The sequence below is a fragment of the Phaeoacremonium minimum genome, assembly GCF_000392275.1.
Source record: "Phaeoacremonium minimum UCRPA7 unplaced genomic scaffold PA7_03_scaffold_408, whole genome shotgun sequence".
Classification (NCBI taxonomy): Eukaryota; Fungi; Ascomycota; class Sordariomycetes; order Togniniales; family Togniniaceae; genus Phaeoacremonium; species Phaeoacremonium minimum.
In genome coordinates, this window is record NW_006921310.1 from 317,753 (window position 1) to 339,351 (window position 21,599).

Genomic DNA, 21,599 nt, shown 5'->3' on the forward strand with positions numbered 1-21,599 from the left:
ACGTGCTCTTAAAGACGCAGTCTGCTAGAAACCACCTAGACCAACATAAGACACCGTAATATTGTCGTACGCACCTTCAAAGTCTGTGAATATGTAATGGGGGAAATTCCGGAGGTATTCTTGCCTATGATCGGCTCCGGCGAGCACTCGGCGTAAGCCTCCTGAGACGGCAAAGACTTTCGCCGGGCTTACGGTCTAGAACTGTGGGGTAAAATCTGCCACAACGTAGGTGCTTCAGCTCCATTCATAGTTGACCAATCCGGGTTCTCCTTTTTGCTTTTGTATAACTGTCGACCCATGATCCTAGAAGTCGTGCGCTCATCAAGCGCTACAGACACTCATTCGACGCCAGCGAGGCAGATTCGGGCATGTTGCATGCATATGAGCATTCACTCGGCGTCGACCTGTAGGATCAAGCTAATGAAGGAGGCGGTCCGCGGTACGCGGCAGCTGGATAGGGGTTTCGTAAACCACTAATATGTCTTACCCATAACGAACTTGACTTTCCCCATGCTCTCGTGAGAGCCTGTGTGACGTGTAGCCGCAAGCAAGCGGGTACTTCCTTGCTTCCTTATTATTCAGATCGGCACGGCTGGCCTGCAGGCACTACATGCACCGCCCTGAACATTCGAGCATGGGAGAACGTGGCTCCATGAGCAACTTGCACTTTTGACAACCTTACTGTGGCAGCAGGGTAGCATCCGGGTATCCCTGTCAAGTATCCATCTACCTCGACATTCACAGCAGACGCACCACTTCTTCCTGTCTTTCCTACCTAAGTTACATGCGGGACTTACCGATCTTGTCACAACACTTTACCGTATGATGGCATATGGGCTTGCGGCTCCTACATGCTTTAATTTCCACATTTGCTTGATTTAGAGCCTCATTGGGCGTTGGCCATTGCCTTTACTCCAGATCATGTGGCCCCCAGAAAGCACTGCCGTAAGACACTTGGCAGTGACAGTAAGCGTGTACAGCAGAGGCGTTTACTTTAGTGTACTATAAGTCCTCAACATCCCCATCCTCTTTTAGTCCTTAGAGACTTACATGTGTTCTGTTGTGGCCACTCTCAGTGGATTTCATTCGTTCTTCGCCCTGTCGTATATCTGATACACAGATAGATCATGGCTTCATTCAGGATTGTAGCTGGCCTTGGGGCTCTTGCTGTCGTAAGAGCATTGGATATCGCTCGTTTCAGCCTTAATACTCGCGGCGATGGTTTCGTCACCGTTCCCGTGGTACCTCTAATTCCTAGTGGACTCCAGCGAAGAGCAATTCCCACCGATGACCTCACCAATGAGAAGATATTCTATGCTATTGATGGTAAGATGAGCTTGATCTGTTGTCTGAATAAAAGGCCAGAGTCTTACTTACCCCTAACCAGTTGAACTGGGCACACCTCCTCAGCTTACGACTGTACTGCTCGACACTGGGTCGGCCGAACTCTGGGTCGACCCTGACTGCTCTGGAATTGATCCCACATCTACCTCGGATATCGCCGAATGCACAGCTATTCCCAAATACATTCCGGCAGACTCATCAACGGCTGAAGATCTTGGCGTCTCTGAGACTCTTAATTATGGAGACGCTTCTGATCCTTCATCACAAACATCTGTCACGATCGAATACTTCACTGACACTTTGACCATTGGAGGTATGTTATATGAAATCATCACTATATGAGCCATGAAGTAACAATTTTAGGTGCTGGTATCACGTCACAGATCTTCGGAGTTGCCACAGCAAGTCAGAACATTGCCCAAGGCATTCTTGGTGTTGGGCCTGATGTCACCTACGGCTTTTCCACAACAGATCCCTACAGCCTTGTGCTCGATACTATGGCTGCAGAGGGTGTCATTAATAGTAGAGCTCTTTCCCTTGATCTTAGGGGCCAGAACGATCCGGATGGTACAATCATTTTTGGTGGTCTTGACAAGGGCAAGTTTGAAGGAACATTGAAGAAGCTTCCTATCATTCCTGCAGATGAAAGCCCGGATGGTGCATGGCGGTCAGTAGCTCACTCCACAGGATGGTTAGAAGTACCCAACTGATAATATCAGCTATTATGTCTCGTTGACGTCCCTTGGCTCGTCCGTCACTGCAGCCTACAGTGTCCCTGCTGGAGGGCTTGCGGTCTTCCTTGATAGTGGAAACACTTACAGCCGTCTCCCGCAAGATCTTGCCCAGGCCATCTACACGGACCTGAACGGAGTCTATGACTCGGCATCCGGTCTATATCAAGTTGACTGTGCGCTCCGCAGTTCTGATGGCACTATCAGCTTCGGATTTGGCGACAAGGTCATCGACGTCACCTTCTCAGACTTCATACAGGATTACACCTTCTCTGATGGGTCACACTACTGTGCTGCTGGTGTGATTGCCACGAGTTCCGCTCCTGTGCTTGGAGGTATGAGATGGCGCAACTGAATATCGGGAGAACACGGATACTGACATTATTCATGTAGACTCCTTCCTTCGTGCTGCTTATGCCGTGTTCGACTGGGACAACCAAAACATACACTTGGCGCAAGCAGCGGACTGCGGTTCTGATGTGGTGGCTATCACGACAGGCCCGGACGCCATTCCAAGCGTCACAGGTTGTGGCTCTTCTCCGTCTGGCACTTCGAGCGCGAGTTTCACCCCTTCCGGGACACCGTCAAACACGGCTACCGAGTCAGCGACACCTACACCAACACCAACGGAGAGCTCTACAGTGACTGTCTCTCCGTCTGAGTCTGCTTCGTCGTCTGCACCAGAAGGTCCCACCACGTCTGCTCCGACATATACTTCTACTTTCTATCTTACCAGCACATACACGATCACTTCATGCCCAGTCACCATTACCGACTGCCCTGTCGGGCATGAGACGACTGAGACTACCACTTCGTATACCACTTGGTGTCCTGGCGAGGAGACATTCACTTCGAGCATAATCTCTGTGCCGACTACGACTGGGGCCCCAGACGAGATCTGCCCTGGTGTTTGCAACGGAACCGAGACAATCGTGACAACTCCTATTTGGAGCGCACAGCCAACCTTGACGCCCACTCCGTCGGCGATTGTCACTGCTGGGGCGCAGGGCAGAGTTGTCAGCATGATCACACTAGCAGCAGCTATTTTCGCTTCCGTGGGGATTTATTTGTGAGCGTGGTTTTAATCAAAGCAAGACAATTGGGTCTATAGTTCTCTTCTTTCCTGGCGAATAAGTCGGCGAGACAGTACTCCCGTGCTTCTTCGTGAGGAGATCATATAATTTCGTATGATAAATACATACCTGATAATTACTCCCTTCCTTTCCATCTATTTATTCCAAATCCTAAAATAAAGAGATTTCTAGACAATCATCTTGCTTTATTTCTTTCCTGGATCTACCTTTTTCTTGACACTAGAGGCACGTTCAAAATATCAAGAGAGCCAAAGTGACGCAATCATAACAATTTCTTTTCTCCGTCAAAGTTTTCTTCGACCCGATTCATCGTTCTTGTTCTCTGGAAACTGTCAAGAGGAGAGAATGAAAGGTACAAGCGGTATTTGAGCAATTGCATTTCGTACCTTCCGTTCTGATCAAATACCGTTCACAATCTCCGTTCTTCTCAAAATCTTGAGCATCGGTGGCTCAAATTTTATCCATCTGCTCTTTCCTCTTAGAAAGCTGCCATCCTGCCGCTTTTTAAAAACTGATCGAAAGCACCTCTCTCACCTTACCTGAATGAAGATTTATACATTGTTTCTCTCATACAAGACTATCACCCCATAGTCCAGAACACCGTAACAAGGAAGGGTCACTCGGGTCTGATTTTTAATATCCCCATTCGACTTCAAGATCATTTTCTTCAGCCCTTCCACTTTCCTGCTAATATCACATCACGCCTTCTCTCTCAGACATAACCCACAATTTTGTGACCTTGTCACATTTACTTTCTCATTCCTACACCGAAGCTCTTCTTCGGCCGACCTCTCTCACAATTATTTTGCGGTTCATAATCATCATCTTCGAACTTTTTCTATTTTGCAATATCGCACCTAAACATCCTAATCCTTTGCGGCTCATTATCACGCCTCATGTTTAACTGAGCACCTGCATCACATACGCAATGGCCTCGCAGACCCAGCTCGGTGCAGGCAATGCACAAAAGCAATTAAAGGGTTTCAAGCATCGAGATCCTCGATTCCGTTGGCAGCATCAGATCAATGACAGCAGTCAGAAGCTTCTACTCGAGGTGAAAGAAGCCGCAGTCAATGTCGCGATCGAGCATGGCAGCAGAATTGCCAGACATATACAGACACTAATTCAAGCATCGACCTCTTCCAATACTCCAACAACAGATGTGGCTATTGATGAGCTGCAAGATTGGATAAATCGATACAGTAAGATATTCCTTCATTTGCACAATGCAAGCATTTCACTGACATATAAACTCAGATGCGGCTTGTTCAAACCACAAGAACTCCCAGATTTATGTTGGCGTCGCGGGCAGTACCGGTGCTGGGAAGACATCGATACTCAACGCACTTCTCGACATACAGGATATCTTGCCTGCAAGCAACGAGGAAGCATCAATATCTGCCGTTTGCTTTGTTGCCTGGAATGATGATGACACAGCCGGCCATGATTTCAGAGCTGAGGTTACTTTCAAAGATCGCGATTCTTTTGCGAAAGAACTTGATCTTTTCTTTCTCGAGTTGAAGGATGCCGGTGATGGGGAAGATGACAACGGTAAGAACGACAGTGATGCTTCCAATGAAGACGAACAAGATGAGGAGCAAGTTGCAGCCGACTCAGCCACCGCACGAGGTCTAAGTCAGGTGCCTGCAGAATCTATTGAATGGCTTGAGAAGATCGAGGACTTATGCGGACTGACTGAAGATGAGATTCTCAATGAATCCACTGAGAGTTTGTTGGATCGCAATCCGGAGTTCTTGAAGCTGCTTGGGACGACTAAGGTGATCCACGACTCGGATGCCAAGGCATTTGCCACGAATGTCAGACCTTACCTAGATGCATCAAGTGCTGAGCATTTTGAGGGTGGTCGCGAATTCGCTGCCTCCCCACTCATCAAGGAGGTTCGGATCTACATGAAAGCAGACATTCTCCGTAACGGTATCATCCTCGTTGATCTTCCTGGACTTTCTGATGCTTCCGAGAGCCGCCAGGCGATAGCTCAGAAATACTTTTCACAGCTCACACTCACTGTTATTGTTGCGCCAATTCGTCGAGGCGCGGATGAACAAACAGGTTGTGATCTGATGTCCGAAAACCAGGAGCTGTCCATGCAAATGGATGGAAAATTCCACAAGAAAGGTTTCTGTGTCGTTTTGTCGATGATGGATGCTATCGAGGTCAACGGCTACTTGGCGCAGCACAAACGGGAGGCTAAGAACGATGAGGAACTCCAAGAAAAGCTGGACATGCTCGCAAAGTTCACTGATAACTTGAAGAATTTGAATGAGCAACGCAAGAAGGAGCATCAGAAGTACCGATCGTTGAAAGCTGCGTGCAATCGGGCCAACTTGAACGTGGCCAAAGCAAGCAAATCAGGTATGTCCATTCTTCGCATTATATTCGAAATTAATTGAGGTCGTAGGACGCGGCAAGAAAGAAGAGCCAACCAAATCGAAGATGACGGCAGAGAAAGCCTTGCAGGACTTCGAGGATCAAGAAAAAGTCCTCAAGAAGCTCAAATTTCTATTGAGGCGTCAACCAGTCCGGATCCGGGCTCTACAAAACTACATGCACTTCTGGTGCATCAGAGCCAGAAATCGACTTCTTCACAATCGTATCCAGAGAGATTTTGCACGTCGTCAGAAGGCCATTATGTCGGCTAAACGAAAAGATCTATATGACGGCACAGTGAACATCTTCCCTGTGAGTGCTTCGAGCTACTGGGCTATCCCGTATGCCAAGAAGCATGGTCAAGACGCCCCGCTTGGCTTCCCCGAAGTCACATATACAGGAATCCCTGCCCTGAAGGCGTGGCTACAAGAAGCAACCATGGAGGAACGGAGCAAGCATCTCGGTACAACGCTCAACACCTTCCTTGGTCTGTTCAATGGTATGAAGACTTGGTCTAGTGATGAATGGATCAACCTTCAAGCTCACCTGGACCCGGCCTTCATCAAGCGTGAATTGTTAGATAAACCTCTAAAGGAACTCGAATCAGTATGCATTTGCACTTGATCCACTGTGATGATAATTACCTAACGTGTGCTTCTAGAAAATCGACCCGATATGGAGGGATTTGGACAATAAGATCAACAAGATCGACCCAACCGCTGTCAAGAACAAGAAAGCAACGCTCAACAAATGCTGGAATAATTGCGTAGCACAGGTCAAGAGATGGAATACAAAAGATCCGAGGAAGTTGAGGTGCAAAGAGAAGATTCACTTTCATTCGTATGGTGCAAGTCTCAATCGACATGGTGGCTCCTTCGTCAGCAAAGGAAAGGGCAACGTCCCATACCACTGGAATATTGATTTGTAAGCTGTTATCTTCCTGTCACAAATTCCCTGCATTCTAATATCTACCAGGGCGAGCATTTTCCTCAAGATAATCGTTGAGAATTGGAATGCGGCCTTCAACGAAAAAATCCCAGACCTTGAGGGGCCAGCGCTGACAGCCATTGATAAAGTATGGTTGGCCTTTCTCGAAACACTTCGCAACAGAGCTCAGTTCAGCGTCAAAGATATCATCCCCCTTCTCGATGGACAGAAGGATATTATGACGGACATCAAGGACGAGATTCAAGACAAGCTTGAGGAAGTGTTCAGGGGTATTAGTCGCAGCGCCTCGAACTCTCATCCAGACATTCCACTCTATATGCAATCGCGCTTCAAGCCAGCGTACTTGGAAGCGCTGGAACATACGAGTGAGTCACATTCATTCAACCATATTCTGTTATTGTGTTTATCAGTTTACTAAGTTGCACACTTACAGAGAAGGGCCAGTTGAAGGCCAGACAGGCCATTATCGAGGCGCATGCGAAAGAGAAGAGTAGATCGATGTACGCCGACGCCTTCACAGAACTTGAGTCAAAGGTTGAAGATCACATGGGGGAGCTTCCCGACAAGTTCCGCGACATTACAGCCTTTGCAAAGAGGCGCATTGAGAAGCACATCACGTTGCTGCTCAGCACTGTGGGAACCAACAACAAATCCTTACACCAGGCGGACGACGACACGAAGAATTTCAAGGAGCAGTCACGCAGAGCCGTGCGCGGAATCATCGCGGAGTGGGATGTTCTTTGGCGGATTGGCGCATTCGACGAGTCGTTCCTGCAGAGCGGCTCCACGAACATCCCGGAGCAAGTCACTGATGGAAGCATTCTCGAGGACGCTGCTGGCAAAGACAAGGATGGTGCTGAGAAAGACAAGGACGGTGACAGCGATGTGGATATGGATCTTGATGGCGATGATGAGGATGATGACTTGGAGTAGGTGAACGTGCAAATTAGAAAGGATAGCAGCTACAAAGGGGTAGGAGAATACGGTAGGTGACATTTGCTTCTATGATTTTATCTTTTTTGGCTTTGGAGGGTTTAATATCTAGCCCTCTATAGTTGCTGGTCAAGTTCGACGACAAGACATATCGAGTGACGCAGTCTGCAGGCGGTAGACAGAGAGACAGACAGACCGAGAATGCAGAACTCACGAGCTAGCTGTTACTTAAATGACAACTCCATTTTTGGGACAAATTTACACCTCGCTCACTCTAGTGAACATTGCAGCCATCTCCATGCCTGATATCCGACACCAGAGCTGGGATATTCCCTTGATGCAAACGGCGTCTCATGATGACGGCTACGAGTTACCTTTGGCACGGTTACATATGTCTCTTTTTATGGGCTATTCCCGGACGAATAATCCAGCCATACCCATGCCCGTGCCCACACACATGGACACAACACCGACCTCTCCACCATCTCGCTTCAATCCATGCATCAAAGTGCTCGTCATCCTCGCACCAGTTGCGCCAAGCGGGTGGCCAAGGGCGATGGCGCCTCCATCGGGGTTGACCTTACCGTCCTCCCAATCCTTCTCTAGGCCCAGCTCCCGCAAGCAGTAGATCGCCTGGCTGGCAAACGCTTCGTTGATCTCCCACCGCTGCACGTCCTTGTTACTCAAGCCAAGCTGGCCCAGCAGTTTCGGGATGGCCAGGGCGGGGCCAATGCCCATCTCGTCAGGGGCACAGCCGACTGTCGTGGCGGCAACAAACTTGCCCATGATGCTACCTGTGAGGCCCAGCTCAGTGGCCGTGCTTCTCCTCATGAGTAATGTCGCCGCAGCACCGTCGCTGACCTGTGACGAGTTGCCCGCTGTGCTGGCGCCTCCCTCCTTGAACGCCGGCTTCAACTTGGCCAGGCCCTCGATGCTGGCATTGGCTCGGATGCCGTCGTCCGCGGTGACTGTGATGGTCTGCTCGTCGCCCACCTTGTTCCCCTGCTTGTCTACCTCCTGAAACCTGGTCGTCACCGGGACGATTTCCTGGGCAAAGCGCCCCTCTTCCCTCGCCCTCGCGGCATTGAGGTGGCTCTTGACGGCAAAAGCGTCCTGGTCCGCCCGGCTGACGCCGTAGCGCTCGGCGACGTTCTCCGAGGTCAGGCCCATGGGCATGATGCAGTCGCGGGCGTCCTTGTTCTCGCTCTCCTTGAGGGCGGGCCACAGGTCGACGGGGATGGCGCGGCTGCCGTAGTTGCGGGTCATGCTCTCCATGCCGGCGCCGATGCCGACGGCGATGACGTCGGTGCGGATCTGGGCGGCGACGGCGGCGATGCTCTGCAGGCTGCTGGAGCAGGCGCGATTGACGGTGTAGAGAGACGTGGTGGAGGGGAAGCCGACGTGGTTCATGGCCATGCGGGCGGCCTTGCTGCCGCCGAGTTCGGAGAGGACGACGCCGACGGCGACATCCTCGATGCGCGCCGGGTCGAGGGCCGGGTTCGCGTCGAGGGTCGCGCGCAGGACGACCGAGAGCAGCTCCTCCGGGTAGGCGTCCTTGAGCTGGCCGCGGTGGGAGCGGCAGACGGGCGTGCGGAGCGAGGAGAGGATGACGACGTCTGTGGGCGCTTTGGCAAGCACGGCGGCGATGCCCTTGGGGATGGCAGCCATCTCGAAGTTGAATACACACACAACAGACCCTTCAGCAAGCTCGTAAGCTCTTGATGTCTTGTAATATATCGGATGAGTTCGGCTTTCGGGAAGCTGCCCAGGCTGTTGCTGGCTATACCGAAGAGCTATAAGCTTGGAGGAGATTCCCACACGCACAAGCAAGTCAATTGACCAGAGTCAATACACTGGACAGGAGAAAAGAGAGAGATGTCAAAGTCAGTCAAGACGACAAAATAATTAATTGGTTACATTATGGAAGGAGGCAAACGTCACTGACTAACAGGCATGGGTAGCCGGTAGGTAGGTAGCTGTTTGGTGTCTGCGTCTCCATTCTCGGCCACTCTCCGAATGAGGGTAACCGGCATGGGAACCGGAGCTGGTGGAAAAACGCAGACCCGCACCTTATCCCCCCTGACAAGCTCCCCCACAAGCCGACTTTGCCCTGAACTGCCCCGCATTAGATCCCTCAAAGCACTGTTTTCCTTACCGTGATGGTATCGTATCCGGGGCAGACCCTACCCGAACCCGAATCTCGCGCCGAACACTTGACTTTGAATTGACCTCCGTCGAAATCTCTCCCGTGATCGGAACCTGCGCACCGGCACAATCTCACCAGAAAGTCGGCCATTCTCGGATCTTTTGTCATTCTGAAGTAGGATGGGCAAGGTATCGGGTCAAGTTATTAAGTATCCAGGTCGGGGAAGGGCACGGCTGGCTTCCGCGGAATGACACCGAGACTGGCACGAACTATAGTAAAGGTCCCAAGGACGAGAAGAGACTGGATGAAACTGGACGGCACTGATATACTTATATTTATATTGTTGGTTAAGGCCCGATCCTCCTATTGAAAACTCACCCGCCTCAATGCCCGTCTCTTTCTAGATGGGGAAAGGTGCCGGCTTGTGGACCTACCATATAATACAACAAATGCATGCATTCCCAAAAGGTTTGTATGGCTTCCTTTCGAGCCTCTTCATCGTGAAGCGATTCCATTACTGTACAAGATGGTATACCATTTATGATCGTAGCATATGTACGGCAAATTGCATTAGAACAAAAGCAACCTCCCTGCCAAAATAGCCCAGGAGCGTCGGGCAGATGAAGTAAAGACACGGTCCTTCAGGTATCATCAGGCTCTCCATGTCCAAGGCTGAGAACAAGGCAGCAAATAGAGCATCCGGTCCTACTCTTGAGTAGCAGTGTGCACTCAGGCCTCCTGACTATACTGGATCCCTAGACCAACACGTGAACCGCCTTCCCGTAGACCACCAGCCATCCGGAGCTTTTTCGTTGGGCTCGTCAGCATCTCCCGCCGACTGTCCTCACCCAGGTCGGCTCCACTGCCGCTGCTGAACTTGCGCTTCTCCTGGTTCATCCCGCCCTTATTCAACCCTGCAAATAACCGAGCTTGGAGCTTGGCACTTTTCTCCGCTGCCGCAGGGACCGGAGTGCCATCCCGTGAACCCACCGAACTGGCCACCTCGAAGCTCTCGCGCGGGTCACGTCGTAGCATTTCAGATGCAGCTTGGCTGGCTTGGCTCTCGAAAACCTCCTCCTCCTCTTCTTCGTCCTCCTCCTCATTGGTCCGACGGGGTTGGTGGCGGGAACTGCGAGACGCCTGAGAACCTTTTGATGTCAAGGATGCAGCAACATCCAATGCTTGACGGGCGAGCTCCTCGTTGTCGTCCGCAGAGATGGTGCTTTCTCTGCTCTTGCGGCCACGCTCTCGGGTCTTCGTCGGGGTTTCTGGGATGAAGCCACGGTTATAGCGACGTGGGGGCTCAGTCTGGGGGACCAGGTCGACTGATGGCAACAGGCCAGCATGGCCACCACGAGAGCGGGCAGTAGGTGTGGTAGGGAGAGATGACAGAGACTGAACACCGCGGGTGTGCTTGGGCGGGAGGCGCGCGGCGGGGCGATGGCCGGATGTGGGCGTTGAAGGAGCACTGTTATTTTCCTGGCTGAGTACTTGTAGGAGCGCAGCAAGAGACTCCTGGTTATGGTCACGCTCGGGGCGAGAGTCACGCTGAGCCGATCTGGGTGTCTGACGCGGCGTGGCTCGATACTGGACGGGTGTCGAGACCGACTGTGTTTTCGGAGTCAGCGCTCCGTGGAACATGCCGCCAGGACTGCAGAGCTGATGGAAGTGCTCGCGATTCTCGCGAATACGGGTCAAGAGCAGGTCACGCTCCTCGGTTAGTCCAAATGTTTCCTCCTCTTTCTGTTGGATAACTTTCTTGGCCGCCTTGAGTCTCCTTGAAAGGGCATCGTTCTCCTCGAGGGCGCTATCGTACCAGACCTTGAGTTGGAGATATTTGGCGTGTGCAGATTCGGAGACGGCGCTGAGCTCTCTGCGTGCCTGCCGTGAGTGTTCAGCCATTCTAAGTGCTTCAACTTCGCGACGAGTCATCTCGTGCTCGACAGCTGCACGCTTTGCATCCTCATCCGCCTGGAGGGCGAGAAGATTGAACTGTAGCTTGTGATGGGCGGTCTCCATCTTCAATTTGGCATGCTCGGCAATGCATGCCTGCAGCATGCTTCTCAGCTCGTCTGGTGATGCTTCTACCACCTGAGCGGGAGTGGGCGGGACGTATTCTCCAGAGGGAGCAGCAGCATCGCGCGGGCGAACGGTATTGAGACCGGTGACAGGAGGAGAGAGTATGGCTGATCGCTGTGCCACGTAGCCGAGCGCACCAGTTGCGGCACCGCCGCCGTTTGACGGAACCTGGGAAGATGGCGGCGGGGTCAATGAGGAAGGTATGATGGAAGAGGACGGTATGCGATCATCGTTCACTTCTGTTTTGAAAGATTGGCCGAGCTCGATGGGCGAGGCAGGACCCTCAGTGGAGGGCAAGGTCTGTTGTGAAGACGGCAGGACAACATCAAGATCTACATCTTGCGGGGTCGAAGGCGCGTCGAGTGGATGGAGTCTGTTCTCGCCAGCACCGCCGTCGGGCCTTGAGGCAACATCCGTGTCAGAAGCCATGGCCTCGAGAGAGCTCAACGAGATCGCGAATATTTGGGGAGAAAGTTTGAAGCGCCGTCGTGATATTCTTAGGCCAGCAACGGTCCAGTCGGTCAGTAGGTAGTGTGCGATGCCTGAGCGACGCACAGACAGTTGGGAAGGCACCTGATGGGTAGGCGCGCAATTCAAGCGGAAAGAAACGCAGATAGGCCGGCTTCGAGGTGAGACTGCGCTCAGTGGGAAGGGAGGATATTGAAAGGGTGTGAGAGAAGTGAGAGAGAGACGAGAGGTGGGAGGTGAAGGAGTTCACGATGGTTAGGATAAGGTAAAGCTCACGGCGGAGGAGGTTAGTAGGTGTATCGCTCGTTTATGGTTTAGTCGACATCTCCACCAAGTGAGGCAGGGGCTGTTTAGCTTGTTTGCTGGTTGCCGTGTGACGGGCAATCTAGACCAAGAACGTCTCCCACTAACATCCTCAGTCAGCAAATGTGAGGGCTGGTGTTATCGTGGGAAGCTAAGGAAGGAAATAAGAAGGGCTGGGAAGATTGGGAAGGAAGGGGGCTGGAGTGAAACACGCTAATCCACTTTTGTCATGTTCTTGCCATTTTACACCACCTTTCAATCACCCCCTGCTTGGAGCCTCTACCGAGATAGTACACGTATATTCACTAATCATCATGAAATGGTATAACAGCATCTGAAATGCCTTGTTCCCAAGCATGATACTCATTTCATTGTACAGCTTTTAGAGCGTCCTATAATGTTGCCTAGAACTGTGTGTTGTGACATCTTTTGTAGCTCGGGAAAATCATGCCAGGGTATTTATAACGTCAATAAAAGCCAGTTGTCTTCAGATGTACTCCATTACTCTGTGGTCAATGATAGATATCCAGGCAAGAATTTGTGCAAGCTATAGCTCCTTAACAGACAGTCTCGAATTAGACAAGCTGTTTAGATGGACATAGGCATTGTCGCCCCGTTCAACTGTCTTTTGTCACTTTGGCTAGTGTCCTTTCTAGTTGTCATATGAGTGCCATCAAGGCACCATCATCGCTCTTCGGTAGTATTTCCGTGAAACTTTTCCAATTTAACCCCAAAAAGACCACGGTGTTTCTTCGTATCTATATACTCGACTGGGAGCATTCGAGACGCGGCTATGATGGAACAGGGACTGATGAGATTGGAATAGTATGCACACATTGATATCAGGGGTCAATAATTAGATGGGCATTTGGTTAGTTTCCGACATGGCCTAATTTTGTCTGACAGATCCCATCCACCGACGTAAAGCAACGATCGAGAGTGTTCTCCTCGCTGATGGGTAGGATGCGGGCAGCCTCACCGCGGGCTTGTTGGGGGCCCGCCAGGATTCCTAAGTTAACGGTTTTCCACCTAACACAACTCGAGGCCTTATCGACAGCGGGAGAATATCTCGTCTGTTCTACAAGGCAAATGGGCTGTGAGACTTGTACCTTGCTTTGTGGAAGGCAAACGGGAAAGGTACCCGATATATATGTATGACCCGCCAAATGACCTCTTGCAACACTGTAGAAGACACGCAGAATCGTAGGAAATCGTCAAATGTTGGTGATATAAGAGATGTGAATGTGCAAGCCAATCGATCTCCATATAAACCGAAAACTCCATATGATTGTGTGCTTACAGAGGAGATAGCACAGCCAAGATGACGTCAGTCCTTTACGCGCGTCAAATACGAAGGGTTTGGGACGATCCGGCTCGGCAGCTCCACAGAATCTCAAACCAAGAACATCTTCCATCACAGCCGACTTGCCAAACGGTCCGTTCTGTAACATGAGAGGTCTTGTAGTGCCAGACACAGCCCACCAGTCCGGCCCGCCCGGAGGCCCACGTCCTGCGCGGCTGTGCCTGCCGTCGTGTTTGAGGTCTGAACAAACATACCGGTACAACCCTAATGTCAGGTACCATGCAGCTATGGTAGCTCCTGTACTCTATTAATTGCCTACCAAACACGTCAAGAACTGCATTCGCGTATTTCATCCATTCTCTCGTAGGCAGAAGTTTCGTCTCCTTTATCCATAAGTTGAGGGCCATCACTGCAATCGCGACTGGTTTCTCAGACCTGTGTCATTCGTTTATATACACACACACAATCCAGGCCTTCAGTCGCTGAACTTGAAGAATCTTGCTTCGAAGACTTACCGCATCTCGTTCAATCACGCAGGGCAATTGAAAAACTTCCAGTCTCCCTTCCCCAACATAAGAATCAACAGACAAGAATAAGAACGAAGCCCCAACCACTCCGAACAATGTATTTCAAGGCGGTATCGCTCCTTCTGTTGCTCGCCCGCGTAGCCATCGCACAAACAGCCACGCTGTCTCCAACATCAACGGCTTCTTCCACGTCCGGTTCAACCTCTACGACCAGTCTGCCGGACTTGGTCAACCAGTTGCCCAAATGCGCTCTCTCTTGCCTCGAGTCGGGTGCCGAGACCATCGGCTGTTCGGTGTCTGACCTGACTTGTCTCTGCTCCAACTCTGAGCGCCTCATCGCCTCGGTCGGAGGGTGCGTTCTCACTTCCTCGTGCTCGTCGGACGAGGTGAGCCGTAAGTGAACCCTTTCAATCCTCCTCCTTAGTCCCAACCCCGCCCACTAGGCCAGGGGTTCTTTGGATAACGTTCCGTAAGACACAGAGTGCTGACCACTTTTGCAGAAGCTGCCGAGATCGCACCGCAGATCTGCTCAGATGTCAACGACAGCCCGAACGCGTCCGAGATCGCATCCGCCTCCAACTTCATAGCAGATGCTCTGTCCACGGCAGCTTCGTCTACCACGAGCGGAAATGCAGCGGCGCGGACGGATGTTGCCATGGGCGTGGTTGGAGCTGCTGCGGCGTTCGCGGCTTTGGCTCTGTGAGCATGAGCAAACGGCACACGATTGAACAATGGTGAGAAGCACACCGGGCATGGGAGGGAATCTGGCATTGTCCTTTGGAGTTTTTGGTCCGGGGACCACGGCGCAATTGCATCGTATCATGGTGGGAGATATTAGAGAAAGGACATCAAGGACAGGGCGACAACACATGTCGATGTTGAATCAAGGGTATCTATTTCCTCATATATATTAATGAGGCCTCCGAGAACTTGCTGGACAGGTAGACCTGGGCAATCCTAGGGACACATGAATACTTAGGAGATTACATGTGTTTTGCTTCTTTTCCTTCTTCCGCTTGTGCTTGTGTTCTTTTCCTCCACTGAATGTACTCTTTCAAATTGCGGCCAGTCCAAGAACGAACCCGGCTGCCAGAGCGAGCTCTCTTGGAACGGCGGTCGCCAATGCAGCTCCTGCTGTGGATGAGGAGGTGGAGGGGGCTGTCGTCCCCCCAATTGCACTCGTCGTGACGGTCGGCGGCGTCAGCTTTGTGTCCGTCTTGGTGCTAACGAGACTTCCCGTAATCGTCGTGGGTTGGCTGAGGCTTTCGGTCGTCGATTCGGTGGAACTGGCACCACTGGAGCCACTGGAGCCCGGAGTAAGAGGTTCGGTCGTGATCGGGATGATGACGCTGTCCTCCGTGACTTGGCCCCCGGAGGCGGTGGTGGTGGTGGTGGTGGCTGCAGCGAAACCGGGTAGGAAGCTGGGTGTGTAGGTCGCCGTGCCCTTGTAACCAGGACAGCCTGGGACGGTGGTCTTGGGCGGAGCGCGGCCGCCCCCGCAGTCGAGAAAGGAGCAAATCTCGCCGCTGTCTGGGTCGTACCAGATGTACGAGGCTCCTCCGTAGGCTACGGTCTCGGAGGAGACGCAGCCATCGAGATCCGTCCGTGCAAGAGTCGCTGGAAGACAGCAGAGCAGCCCGAGAAGAAGCCCCGCGAGCGATCTGGTAGAAGACATGGTGATGTGTGTATGAGTTGATGTGAGCAGTGATTGCCTGGGCTGTCGTGTCGTTCCGATTGTTGTGTCTAGACAAATTCGCGAAAGCTGCTTTAGACGCGTTCGGCGGCGCGTTTGCTTGCTTGCTAGTGGTAGGAAGGGCTATGCTAGAACAATGACGACGATGATGGCCATGTCTGTTCGATCACATCATCTCCTAGAAAGGCTTGAATGAGTTTCCAAACCCATTCCATTAAGTACAATGTTTTCTGAAGTATCGTCACGGAAATTACGCCCCTGAGGAAGCTAAAGCCATCAACGTCATTGTCAGTGGATCAGTACCCTGACAGGCCCCTGTTTAATAAGCTTACAGAGCCTAGCGCCGTTAGCGACCCGGAACCCCGGCTTTGTTAGAGCAGGGGTTCCCCAGGGCGGCTACCGAACTGCCTAGGTACTTTGTTTGCTTCTAGGGCAAGTTGTCGAAGACAATTTGAATTCAAGGAACCAATGTTGATAATTCTCACGTTCTTGCTATGGTCTTTGAAAGGCAGTCTCCCAGGCCACATAAGACACCAACAAGACCTGGCACATGAAGACTTCGGCTCAGACATCAGTCCAAATCTGCCAGGCTGGTATCCCCGTCCCCATCCCCATCGCCTTCGTCTTTCCAAGCGCCCATATCTGCAACTGGAACCCTCCCCCTGAGCCATCGCAACGTAGCCTCGGTGCCGCGCTCGAGGACGTTCCATCTTGGAACCCGAAAGCGATTGCCCATGACTTGGAGTCGTTCAAGCCCTCCTGAGCCGCCGAGAAGACCAATCCGGGGATTTAGGTGTGCAATATCATTGTTATCTGCGTCGACTATCCGCAGCCCTTTGATACTTTCTGGATCCAGGTCTGCTAAATGGTTGTTGGAAACGAGTAGCACCTCGAGAGCTGGAAACGTGTCGCGCATTTGTGGGCGGGTCGGAAGGGTAGCAATACGATTAAAGCTGACATCGAGCTTCTGCAGCCTATTTGCTCGAAGATGGTTGATCAGAGGGGAAAGGCTGGTGATGTGATTCGAGGCAAGATTCAGTTCCTTCAAGGCCGGTAGGTCAAGATTCTCGCCCCCGCCGAGGTATGACTCGCCTACAAGCTGGTTATGAGAGAGAGACAGTGACGTTAAAGAATCAGCGAAGAAGCTCAGTGATTCTGGCAAGGCGGTAAACAGATTGTGGTGTAGCTGAACTTCTCGTACAGTCTGCTCGGCGGCTATCTTGGAGCAGATGACGGGATGCAGTGAAGCTGATTGAGTGTTAGAACGGTCCAGGACGCCGCCAGGCTTTACTGGCCATGTCTGACCAGACAAGGTCTGTGCGCGTGATCGTGAAGGAGAAGCAGGAGCTGACGTCGGGGGCGTGGCAAAGTCATCCATGTCTGATCTGCTGTCCTGATCTTGGAAATCTGGAGCTTCGGTATAGGGAGCGTCTGCAACTGTACCAATTGAGGTTTTAGCGAGGACCTTGTTGTCATAAGTCCCAAGCCCATCGATTACTCCAGATGTATGATGTTGGTTATCTAGGTCAACAAACGAGGGAGCTGGGTCCAGGCGAGCAGCGAGAGCGGCTTTCAAGTCATCGGTGTCCATCGAGACAAATTTCTTATCCCGGAGCGGATTACTACTGAGCCTGAGGGTAGCGAGGCTGTCCATTTGGGCGATCTCAGCCGGAACTAGACGTATATCATTGCTAGAAAAGTCGACACTCCTCAGGTTTGGTAACGAAGTAAAGCCATCAGGAAACGCATTGATGCTGTTTTCATCAGCCGTCAGAGTAAGCAGTTGTGTCCAAGAGCTGATGTCCGGTAGCGACTGTATTCGGTTCATAGAGAGACACAGTTGAGTTAGAGCAGGCAGTGCAAATTTTCTGCCTTCGATGGATGAGACCAGATGGGTAAGCTGATTGGACGATAAATCGAGGGCCTGCATGTGTGGCAGTGAGTCGACAGAATCATCTATCAGAATACCGCTCAGCTTGTTCTTGCGGGCTATCAGCTCCGTGAGGGGGAGTTTGGAGAGCATGTCGAAAGGAAGCGACTCAAAGCTGTTCTCACTAATATTGAGAATTCGGAGCTTTGAGACATTTTGTAGACTTTGAGGTAGTCCCGTAAGATTATTACCATGCAGATCTAGAATCTCAAGATTCTCGAGACTGGCGAAGCACGGATCTAGGGGTCCATATAACAGATTGCCGCCTAGCTTTAGATCACGAAGCGAGAGGATCTGAGATACTACTTCCAAACAGTTGTTGGCAAGTTGATTTTGTGACTGCAAGCGGTCAGTCAAAAACGAACGATTATTTCCGATCGTGGGGACTTACCAAGTTCAAAGAAGTCAGGAATTGGAGACGTCTCAGGCCCACAGGAAGGGATATCAGTGTGTTTCCATGCAAATCGAGGGTCTCCAAACCTCCAAAGATGCTCCCCTTCGAATCTTCGTCGGTGGCTAGGTCCTGTGGGTCGACATCCGGGAAGACGCTCTCTGCAATCATTTCTAGCTCATTGTCGGCTGCCACAAATCTGGTCAGATCCACACTTTCAGCCCAGGCACCATCATGCCTGCCGATCGATTCCAGATCGTACATGTCCAGGACTTCTATTGGTATCTCCCGAAGTCCCAATGCCGCAATATTGAGGCGACCAGTTGTCCTCGCTGTTGCGACTCGGGACTGGATAACTTTACCCTTGGAACCATCATCTCGTCGTAGATTGAATGGGTCGTCAGAAAGACCAAAGTCGAAGGTTGTATCCGTTGGAATGACTGGAATCTCTTCAGCTTCCTGACTTTCCGAGGGTTGGGATAAGGGTGTTTGTTGTGAAGCCACACGCTTGGCAGCTTTGGCCCTGGCGATCTGCTCACGCAAGGCCGCGGACGACTTCCTACTTGTCGACATAGGCGGTGAATCGGCAGAGTCCGCGGTAGGCCGTGTTGAGGTTGTCGATGCGCTTGACAGTGCGGTCTCCTCGCCTGAAGCTGTTGAGGATCTCTGAGAGGCAAGCGACGTCTTTCGCGGTGTCCCAGAAGCCACAGATTTGTCCAGGGCTGCTAGAGATGGTTTCTTGAATAATCCATTGAGTGAGGGCCTTGACTTCACAGGCCGAGCGGCCATTGTTTTCGATCCATATTTCAGTGACGAGGCGTCTACCGTACGCTTATCAGGACTCGGAGTCCTTGATTGTGAGAATCCAGTCACAGTTGGAGACTGTAATTTGGACGATACGGAACGAAAGGACTGCGCTGCGGGTGTTGCTTTCGTGGACGGCGTCTTCAACGTTCTAGTTGTGTGGCCTCGAACAGGCGTACCATCGATTGGGGGCAACGGAACTCGGAAGGTATTTGTTGAAGCGCGGAAGTTGATCGGGTTGCTGTCGTCCAGGCCGGAGCTGGAGCTAGGCCGACTGTGGGAGAGACGGGAAGGTGGTCGTCCATCGGAATAATGACTCGAGCCAGGGCGAGACCCTTGGCTGCCGGGACGAGAGGGTGGGCGCCGGGCGGTGTCAGGGTCATAGAAGGAGGAGATAGAAGGCCGTCCCTTGACCGCAGGGGAGGAAGGGAGCTGCGAGAGAGTCTCTATGGTCCTCTCGGAGAGTGAGGGCCTTGGTCTAAGGGGCTTGGGCCGGGCCGCCTCATTGGGTAGGCTTTCTTCCGTAGAGGCTGTCTGCGGCCGCACATCATCGGTTTTCTCGTCCTCATCGATGATCGCAGTGCTAGTGGTAGGAGCGCTAGTAGCATCAATCCCTCTAGCCGTTGCCGAGACTAGAGCAGTAGACAGCAGTTGTTGCGAGGCCCGTCTTGCAAGCGACTTGGTCTTGTTGTTGAGGCCAACTTCGGACGGCGTCCTCGCTGAGAGCGAGGCTAGACTGGAGCGTTTGGAAAGAGTAGGGCCGCTGGGCCTTGGACTAAGCTTGTTGGGAGTGTGCGCGGATACCGGTGGGCCTGAGGCGATGCGATTGCGAGGAGAGGGCTGCAATGGCATTTTCCTATTGCTTTCGACGGCCGCAGCAGCGGATTCAGACTTTCGGGCTTGAGGACTTGCAAGGGACAGTCGATCTCGTGAAGCAGCTGGGCGCAGCCGGGGATTCCGCAATTCGTTTCCTCCATCTTCCCGTCCTGTTCTCCGTCCTCCTTCGACTGCATTTATACCTGTGCTGGAACCTGCGAGGTTTTCGCGCGAGGCGGTCGGCCGAATCGATTGCGGGCGAGGAAGAGGGAGTCGAGACAAGCGAGGGATAGCGCTCGCCCTGTTACTGGCTTGACTCTTGTCCTCCATTTGCAGCTTTTGTTAGGCCGCCGGCCTACAGAGAGGCTGCGGCAATAAGCGGAGGAGCAGAAATTGGCGATGTTGCTTGTGGTGTTGCTCTGTGGAAATCGGCCTGTGTGTTGTTTTGTTAATAAGTCGTGTGGAGCGCGCCTGCATTGATTGTCTCCAGATGATAGTTACAGTCAGGTAATTACCCGCAACTCATTAACTAAGGCGAAGGAAGGTAGTAGGCGATAGGGGCAGAGAACACAGAGAAGTCCCGTACCATTCATTATTATCCCTCTTCTCCTTACTTTGTACGAGTTAAGATTACTGTAATCAATCTCCGTCCGTCGATCTGCACAATGAGACAGGGTTCCCGAGGTCTGTCTGCATCGACAGCCCAACTTTTTTATGCACAGACTCCCGCAAACGCGTCTAACAAACCTTACCGTTTCGCGTCAAGCTAGCCGTAGAGATGCACTAACTAAGTCGCCTAGCCTTTCTTATTGAGCTCAGATAGGTCGATGGGTGCATGTACACTACACTACATATGCTCTCCCCAAGCATAATAATTGTTCAAGCCCTATGACGGTGGCCTGGTCATATATTTGACCAAAGCATTCTACTCTTTCAATAACGACATTTATTGCTTGTGGCAACGCGTCTTGATATTCTTGAGATACCTATCAGTCCGATGGTCTCTTGTATCCTAATGTTGCTCATTGAAGCGTATTTTATAGTATAGCTCTGCTGTTTCCTTAAAAGCTCCGACAACACGAGCGCCATTGATTGCTTGGGGATGAACCAAGACATAGGCAGGCAGATCTCGCTTTGGACAATTTCTGCTTTATTCCCGTACTGGCATCGCCAGAAGGTATTTCGCCTTACGTTTCCGTTGGCGGGTGTGGCGTGTCGCCATCATGGCTAGCTATCCACCTCTGCACCAGCCAAAAGGCGCGCAGGAAGGATATACCAAGCGGGAAGTCTTCGAATCCGATAGACAGTCCCGCAACTGCCATCTTCCTCCGGATGAATCTCCCTCTCTGGTCATTGACGCTGCCCGGGCAGAGAACTAGCATGATCCACAGAAAAATGCCCGGTGTCCTTTTCCACCTTGTCAGGCTGACACTTCTCATTGCCGTATACAATTCATCCTTGACAGAAGCTTGTGGAAACTGGGAAATGTGGGAGACCGACATAATAGACCAGCTGAAGATCAGGCCGGCGAGGCGAATTGCCTTCCAAATCGTGTCCGCCTCATCACTGTTACTATTAGTCTTCTCAGGGTCCGACATCCGCTGCAGTCTTTGATGCAGCCAGGTTGCTGTGGATCGAATCTTCGAGCTATTACTTTCCAGTGGTGTCACAATCCAAGCAATTGAGGTTATCAAGAATCGG

General features: G+C 51.7%; 4 protein-coding genes across 4 annotated transcripts; 2 read left to right on the plus strand and 2 right to left on the minus strand.

Moving 5' to 3' along the window:
* Window positions 1-1,127: 1,127 nt before the first annotated feature.
* Window positions 1,128-2,736, plus strand: UCRPA7_5271 (putative secreted aspartic proteinase protein; the record flags this gene model as incomplete). The annotated part of the gene is made up of 6 exons (XM_007917818.1): window positions 1,128-1,326; window positions 1,388-1,657; window positions 1,708-2,011; window positions 2,064-2,410; window positions 2,469-2,496; window positions 2,601-2,736. 6 exons carry the CDS (start codon window positions 1,128-1,130, stop codon window positions 2,734-2,736), a joined length of 1,284 nt encoding a protein of 427 aa, XP_007916009.1.
* Window positions 2,737-4,097: 1,361 nt separating this feature from the next.
* UCRPA7_5272 (hypothetical protein) lies at window positions 4,098-7,438 on the plus strand (the record flags this gene model as incomplete). Its single annotated transcript, XM_007917819.1, has 6 exons — window positions 4,098-4,371; window positions 4,427-5,542; window positions 5,709-6,163; window positions 6,219-6,481; window positions 6,533-6,870; window positions 6,939-7,438. 6 exons carry the CDS (start codon window positions 4,098-4,100, stop codon window positions 7,436-7,438), a joined length of 2,946 nt encoding a protein of 981 aa, XP_007916010.1.
* Window positions 7,439-7,846: 408 nt separating this feature from the next.
* Window positions 7,847-9,106, minus strand: UCRPA7_5273 (putative 3-ketoacyl- thiolase a protein; the record flags this gene model as incomplete). The annotated part of the gene is made up of 1 exon (XM_007917820.1): window positions 7,847-9,106. The coding sequence occupies one exon, from the start codon at window positions 9,104-9,106 to the stop codon at window positions 7,847-7,849; it is 1,260 nt and encodes a 419-aa protein (XP_007916011.1).
* A 1,207-nt stretch (window positions 9,107-10,313) lies between these two features.
* On the minus strand, window positions 10,314-12,092 carry UCRPA7_5274 (putative fad-dependent oxidoreductase-like enzyme protein; the record flags this gene model as incomplete). Its single annotated transcript, XM_007917821.1, has 1 exon — window positions 10,314-12,092. One exon carries the CDS (start codon window positions 12,090-12,092, stop codon window positions 10,314-10,316), a length of 1,779 nt encoding a protein of 592 aa, XP_007916012.1.
* Between the last annotated feature and the right edge of the window lie 9,507 nt (window positions 12,093-21,599).